At 41.3% G+C, this 8003-nt stretch overlaps 1 protein-coding gene across 1 annotated transcript in view; it reads left to right on the forward strand.

Annotated features, from left to right (window-relative positions):
* The window catches only part of HSD3B7 (hydroxy-delta-5-steroid dehydrogenase, 3 beta- and steroid delta-isomerase 7), a 14167-nt gene extending 13003 nt beyond the window's left edge, over nt 1-1164 (forward strand). The window contains exon 6 of the mRNA XM_010172927.1: nt 725-1164. Within this exon, the coding sequence (XP_010171229.1) occupies nt 725-1164 (440 nt within the window). The remainder of the gene's footprint in view (nt 1-724) is intronic.
* The last annotated feature ends 6839 nt before the right edge of the window (nt 1165-8003 follow it).

Raw genomic sequence — 8003 nt, forward strand, 5'->3', positions numbered from 1 at the left:
GAAAAAAGGATAGAAATCTAATCTTTCTTTTTCTAGGTGAATGTTTCAAGAGATACATGGGGGAGAGAGAGAAAAATTCAGGCAATATTTTTCAAATGTTTTTGGTTTGAGAAGACAATTCCTTCTTCATTAGAAGAAATTAAATTAACACTATGTACTACATAACTGATTTTAGCAAGCACAAGAAACTGCTCACAGAACCTACAGAAAGAATTTGTGGTGGTGTTGAATGCATTTCAGGGGAGTGTAAGTCACCACTAAATCATGCAGGGTTTAGTTATTTCTGGGCAGCACACTTATATGTCTCTTTTCCAAAAGTGCAGATAACAGTAGTTTGAAAATGCTGTTAGAGAAGAATCAGGCCTAGATAAATCAAGTGACTTCTTCAAAGGCTCACAGCAGAGCCAGGAATAAAACCCTCGAGCGCTGCCTCCCATTCATCCTGCTCTCACTACAGAACGCTGCCCTTTCGTTTCACATGAACCAGGATCACAAGGCACATTAATTGTCCAGCTCAAAGGGGAGACCAAAGGTTTAAAGAATCTTGGAGGTCTGGATTAACTACTCACTCTCTCTACAGTACAGCTGAGTAACACGATGAGTGCTCTCCGTAGTTCACAGCACTGAAACCAGGCAGATCCAATGTACTCATTCACTCCTACAGTAAACAGGAAAATTTAGCTCCTCCTGAATACCTGGTTCTCTCCTCCTCTTATTTCTCCAGGGAACGTTGCATGGATGCATGTTCTTGCAGCAAGGAACTTGCAGCTGAAACCAGACTTACTTGCTGGACAAGTGTATTATTCCTATGATGACACTCCAACAAGGAAAGGTTTTCTGATCAGGCATCAGCTGTTGTCCTCCATGGACCCCTCGCTAAGACTAGGCTCACACATCCCTTACTGGAAGATGTGGTTAATGATACAACTGCACAGGATAATCAAGGTCATCTTGTACCCTTTCTGGAAGCCACAGCCTTTCCTAAACTTGCCTTTACTGAACACGATAGTCACCACCTTCTCCTATGAGACAGACAAAGCCTCCAGGCATTTTGGGTACAAACCCCTCTTCAGTTGGAGAGAGAGCAAGCACAGAACTGCACAGTGGTTGAAAGCAGCTGCAGGGAACCTGGAACCCCCCCAACCTCATGAAAAGAAGAACTAAGCAGCATGTTTGGGGTAAGGAGAGAGCTTATCACACCAGCAAGTTTCATCTGAACTTCACAACATGCACGGATTTTTGGCAGAAATTTTGCAAACACTAAGAAATCCTGGTACAGAGACAGAGCAAAACTCTCAGGCTGCAAGTCCATACCCTCACTGTGCCAACAACTCACCTATTTAAGTGCCACATGAAACACCAGTGTGCATCTGGAAGCATCTTCTCGCAGGTCCATGCACACGGATGCAGGGCTTGCTGGCCTCACTCATTCCCACAGTGTCACCACTGCACAGGGATCACTCGTGGGAACAGCAAAGACAGGTTCAGATGAGAGATGGTGCACAGCAAACAACTTTCTGATAAAATTAATCAGTTTTGTTTCACAGCCTGGTGAGCCTTCATCTCTTTCCATACTGAGCAAAGGGACCTCTCCCTTGCCGTGGTCTTGGGCAGCTGATGGGACCTGGCTCATACACTCAAGGGGTCTTCAGTGATAATTTTGGGGCAGACAAGGAAAGCCCAGCAAGTTCTTGCTCTGCTTTAAGCTTTAATAAAAATAATTAAAAAATATTTTTCCAGAGATACCTTTTTTAAGATGCTTTGTGTTATTCTTAAAACGTGAAATATTATCCCTGTAAAAAGAAACTTCTAATCTCTTGTGTTAACAATGTACAGGCTGACTTTCCAATCACAGGGATGGATAACTGACAGCTACAAACTTAGAGGTGGGATTCACACAGTTTGTAACTCAAATTCTCTTACCTCACAGCACTCCAGCAGCAAAGCAAGACAAACTAAAGCCTGTGTTCAGCTGCCGCACTGGCAGACAGCAACTTCAGTGAAGGCCTTAGGGGCTGCGTTTCTGCTAAATAACATCTGAACTTCAGGAGCAAGGGGTCATTTCAACCCTTTCCATGGCACTGGAGCTACACAGTCCATCCAGGAGCAGTATTTCACAAATGGTCTTTTCCTAATACAGATGGGGCAGGCACTTCCAGAAGATTCACAAAAACAACTGTAGTTTGTATCAGTTTATCAGCTCCTCTATTTTTAAGACATACAGAGAGACTGGTAAACCTACATTAAGCACAATAGAGATCTCAGTTTTCACTTGAGCTTGGAGGAATGGGATATTTTTGCAATAGTGGTTCAAAATTAATTCCATTGGTATCACACTTCTGTGTTCTATGAATACATACCCATCTCTCAAGTTTTCCTACAATAAAAGTGTACACATGCACAAATAGAAGCTTATTTTAATTATAAGTGCCCTAATCCTCCTGGAAAAAGCAAGTTTCAGCATGTCATCCTTGATAGAAATTATGAAAATTTGCTTCTTTTTAGTCACAGTAATTACCCAGGAAAGAAAGCAGAGCGATAGGGTGCGAGTTGCCAAGTTAACTTCACTAAAACTCACAGTCACAAGAGAATTTTTTGCAAAATGAGCTTACAAATCAAAAAATCATTTACTCTGGTAATTCATTAATAATTTCAAGTAACAAATAAATTTTGGGGAAACTATTGCAATCTGCTCACAGAGAAATTGGGAAGGTGAAATGTGTAAGTTATCAGTTCCCTACTTTTTTTCTCCTACTGTTTATGCTGGGAGGTTTTTAAGAAAGTGAGCGGTAAGATTGCTGTTTTTTCTATTTGACTCAAAATTCTCTGTGCAGTTTTTGCCATTATTCAAATGCTAAATGACAGCTTGCTAAGAATTTGACAAAGAAATATAGACCAAATTTCTTCTGCAATTGCCAGAGCATCGCCAGGGTATAACAACGTTGACCTCAAGAGGTTTTAATGCTTCTGAAACCTCGGGTTTCTCTTGCCAAAAAAGAGCCACAGGGTGGAGCTGCAGGTCTGTGAGACAGGTACCTTCCTCCCTGAGCCCAAGTGCTGCAACGCTTCTGCTTTAGCTGGTTTTTAAAAGCACTGGAAGCCCTGGCCAGACAGCGAGGCTGATGGATGGGGTGGGGGTATCTGACCATCCAGGGCTGTCGGCAATCTGTGGCATTTGGAGTCCTGGCCCTCCCTCAGCTGGCTGCGTGCAGTCACTCTTTTATCTTCATGTAGTCATGTAATCAAAGAGACTGAGGAAATTATTTTTCCACTCAGAACTCATTAGAAAAGAATAAAAGTTTGCTTTCTATTTTTAAAAATAGAATTAAATATGGCACTCTGACCTTTGAGAAAACTTGCCTGAGTAGAAGAGCTGACACTTTCAGTCCCACTCAGAGCCCTTGGTATATTCCTTTGTGGGATTTGGAGCTGCTGAAGGTATCAGATGGGAGAGTTGTCAAACCCAATACTATCCCAGAGATGAATGTTTATAAGCTTGCCTGCTTTCAGAAACCTTGCTGGGAACCTCATCATGCTTTTGTTCCTGTCCTGCTCATCATCACCTATGAGTCTGATGCTTATCAGAATGCAGATGACATGCAGGATAAGGAGCAGGGATTTTTAAAGGTAGTTAAGTGCAGGATTTTTCAAAAGGATTTGAATGAACTGGCTGCTTAGGTTTTTCTATACCTACCCACCTCCCAAGCTTTGACAAAAGCAAGTAGAGGATTCCCTTTCCTTGCTCATGGTAGAAGTGGGGGAAAAAGTTAGACAGCAAAGCCTCTGTGCAGTTTTCCAAAAAGATGAGTAAGCTTCCTTTGGCTGCCCTGCATTTTGGCTCCTCCAAGCTAATGCTGCTGCAGACTTCCTTTTAGATTCTTGATTTTATCAGATTCTGACTTGTTTTCTCCTGGCAATGCTTTAATTCTTTCTACTGCACTGGGTCGTCATTGGCTTTTCTTTTCAGGGTCTCAACCCTATTATGTAACGGAAGCAGAAAAAAAAGAGGGGAAAAAAAATATTTCAGATCTGTTTCTACTTCTGGAGAGAAGCCTTTGTGCACAATTACTCATCCAAGAGATTCAGCAGGTATAACTGCTTCCCCCAGGGGCTCCATTATATAATTGGATTTCAGCCATACAAATTAAATCCTATCTTACCCCTTAGTTAAGCCAGGCAGTAAGTATTTAATGCTAATATCCCTGACAACTATTGCAGGGAGAAGCAGAGATGAAGCACAGAGGAGACAGATGCATGCATTCTCTATCAGAGGAGCAGAGAGGATAAGCAAGGAGTGCATTGACAGAAAGACACCTGCTGTATTTTAAACATGTCTAAATTTCCCCAGCATGAGCTGTGGTGTCTGCTGGAGTTGTCATCAGAGCTGGAAAGTGGTTCTTCCTTCGTTTTCCATCCTCCATTGTTCCCATGTGTGCACTGAGCATTCACTCCCCCAACACACACACTTCAAAGAGCCACACGCCTAACTCGGAGTTTCTACGGAAGTCTCTGTTCTTGTGCAATGTCTGAAGGAAGCAAGTTTAGTAATACTAAAACTCAAGCCAAACACACAAACAAGTAAAGAATCCCCAAACTAAAAAGAAAATCTCGACTGAGTTACTCATTCATCTGCATTTTCTGTTGCGTTCTGTCTTCTCCCAGCATGTTTCTTTTAGAGAAAGCCCTCTGGGCAGAGACCATCTCTTTTGGTGTCTGGTACATCAGTCACATAGTTAGTACATAGTAATAAAGGAAAATAGATTCATGGTAGGAGTTAAACCAGTCAGTCTGGTACTGTAATTGGAACATAATCTCATATTGACAGTATTTAACACAGGATGCACAGGGAACAGATGGCAGCATGCCAGGCCTCAATCGTTCTGCAAATATTGGAAAGATATTTTCCAAGTCCAGCTCCTGAACCTCATCTCTGATGTCGGAAGCTTTGCTTCCCCAAATTGGCCTAGATCCACTCACTAATCCTGGTTAAAGCCCAACACACCCATGTGCTCATGAGTTTGCAGACAACCTGGCTAGCTGTGTTTCTATTGCTAACTGTGTTACAAATGCTTAAAGAGGTTTGAAAAAGCATTAAGGGCAGAAGTCTCCATTATCTGTTGGCACAAACACTCCCAGACCTTTCAATACGCTTGTGAGCCTTTTCCTTACAGACAGAGATCTCACCTGTGCCACGAGACACCAACTCATGTGCATTTCCATGGCCAGAGATGCTCAGCAGTGGATCAGTCTGCTCCTTCTTTCACCTCTAAAATCTTCAATCATACAACTAACTCAACAGGGCACCTGGCAAAACGAAATTGTTCCCTTCTCTAAGCCTACAGCACTGAGCTAAAGCAGGTAAAAGGAGAGGAAACAGTTACATCCAAGATGTTTCTTATGGTATGGAGGGTGATGGCATAGATGCAGACACAAACTCAGCTTTCCAAGGATATGGGAGAAGTATACCATGGTTCTTATATCTGCTACAGGAAGCTTAAATTGATTTCTCTCTATTTTAGCAATTAATTCCCATTAATCAACTTACTGTACAATGCTGCACTATAATTCACAAGTTTTATGTATTATATGAATAAAATTGCACATATATTTTTATGTGATTTTCATTTAATTGAATTCCAAGAAGATTTATCTGCTGAGTTATTAATAAATCTTAATATGGCCTATAACACTCAATTGATATTTAATTAACCTGCAATAACTGCCTTGTAAAATGTAAATTAAAAGCTTTATTTTTCCAGGCATATATCCTTAAATCAAATTCTTCATTCTACCAGCAAAGCAAAAAGGAGTGGGGGAAAAAACAAGATTGTAGGCAACCAAACCTTAGATCTGAAAATATGTGATGTTTAAAGAGGTTCAAACTGGAAAGTGGATCCATGCTTTATAATAAGTTCTTCTCCTGAGGAAGTACTTTTCCACTGTCTCCCCACCTTTAAAGATCACAAGAATCTGGGTGGATTTAGATGAAACATCAAAATCTCAGGAGGCTTGAAGAGAAGAGAGAGGCGCCCGTTATTAATAATAAGGTTGAAAATTCCCATAGGTATTGCGGTATTTGGCATTTTTCTTAAAGTCTTGGCTCCTAGAGTCACATTATCAAATGAGAATGTCAGTTTTCATTTAAAAATAAAAAAAGGAAAGATGTTAAAGCCCTTTGATAGGGGAAGAGGTTTGCAAACCTGAATGGCAAAGGCATGAGAACTAAGAGACAAAAATACATAAAATTTGATCCTTATCTTTAAAAGTATCAGAACTTTTTGAGAGACTTGAGATGTTTGAAAACCGGGAGGTGGCAACAAATGATCAAAACAACCTTTATGAGAAAAGATGAGAACAGTCCAAATTATATTTTAAGATCAAACTGTTCTCCTTCCCCTCCCCTAGCAATTTACATAGATCTACATTAAATACTGCAAACTGCAACAACAACTATTTCTGATTTCAAAACTAGGATAGCTAGCTACCTTTGCAAAGTGATTTGAAAACTTCAGGAGAGTATGACTGCCTAAAATTGGGAAGCCTATAAAGTTTTACTGCCATACCATCTAAACTTAGTGTATCTTTCTTTTTTTAGTGTATGGAGTAGCCAACCTGTCTTACAATATTTTATTAAAGAAGGTATTTCCAGCAAAGGACAGTAACCCTTACTGTCTGTAATCTGTCTGCATTAGATCACTTTAAAAGGTATTAAATGAAAATCAAAAGTTAAATGTACCATGGCTTTTAAAGGTGTCACAGCATGGAAGAATAAAAATGAAGAGAATGGATTCTGACTTGCAATGAACGAACAGAAATAAATCCAGATCTTCTGTAATGGAAAGCCTGTCCTCCCTCACTGTTCATCCTCTCCAGTCACTCATTCACCACCCCATGGTGGTGTCATGCAGCAGGAGGGTACGTGATCCTGCCATCCCATAGTTACTCATGGGCTCGTGTGAATTGCGTTGCTTAGAAAAGCATTGCTGACTAGCCCAAATTTTGCCACTCTCACACTTTGCAAGCAGCTTCGCTGCTTCAGAAGAGGAATATCCAGAGCAGGGAGTCAGCAGATGCAAGTGGCCTCATGCTCACAGTAATTGACTGGAATTTTGCAGACCTGGGTTTAATCCCCAGCTCCAGCGAGGACTCACTGGGTAATTTACAGCAGGTTTCTTCCTCTCCCTCTCTCTCTGTGTTTTATGATTTTGGCAATTGATCAGAATTAGCCTCCTCTCCTTCTCTTACCTTTCATCTTTTTAATGGAGAATGTATCCCACAAACGTGCTGTGTTGGATCTGCTGTCAACCCTTGCTTGGGGGACAGCTGAGCCCAGTGTGGGTCTGCAGACCACAGCTCCCTCCCAGGACAGTTGTGTTTTACTCTACTGGATAAACATTGACATGGTAGATTTTTTTTTTTTCCCTCAAAGTAGGTTTCTAATTGAGCTGAATCTAGCCCAGCTCTCATTAAAGACTGACCATGACTGACAATTTACATTTACTTGGGTAGCACTTTTTATCAGGCAAAGTCACCTGGGAGCTGCACCGGGAAGAGACAGAGTCCCATCTACCTACAGACTACTCCTAATGATGCTCCTGGGAATTAAATCACAACATGAGGAACAAAAGTAATGGATTAAAAATTGGGGTCTGCAAGTTCTCAGAAGTGCTTAGGACGTAGGACCTGACAGGCTCCCCTCAGAAATTTTACCACTGAGTTTAATAAAAGCAGAAGTGGGCCAAGTGTAGGACTGCTGGGGGCTCCTGCGTGAAGAGATTGTCTCTCAGGGATGTAAGAGCAGACTCACCATCTCCTGAATTACTTCTCTCTGCTCTGCCCACTAGACAACAATCCACATGATTATCCTATAGTCACACGCATGTCTAGTCCTAAACCCCTTTATGACCATACCACTCTGCTCTTAAATCTCAGCTCTAATCTCCTTTCCCTTGAGAAACACAGCAGGCTAAACATTCCTGACATTTCCACGATGCTCATAGTCA

Source organism: Antrostomus carolinensis, unplaced genomic scaffold, assembly GCF_000700745.2.
Source record: "Antrostomus carolinensis isolate BGI_N321 unplaced genomic scaffold, ASM70074v2 scaffold52357, whole genome shotgun sequence".
Classification (NCBI taxonomy): domain Eukaryota; kingdom Metazoa; phylum Chordata; class Aves; order Caprimulgiformes; family Caprimulgidae; genus Antrostomus; species Antrostomus carolinensis.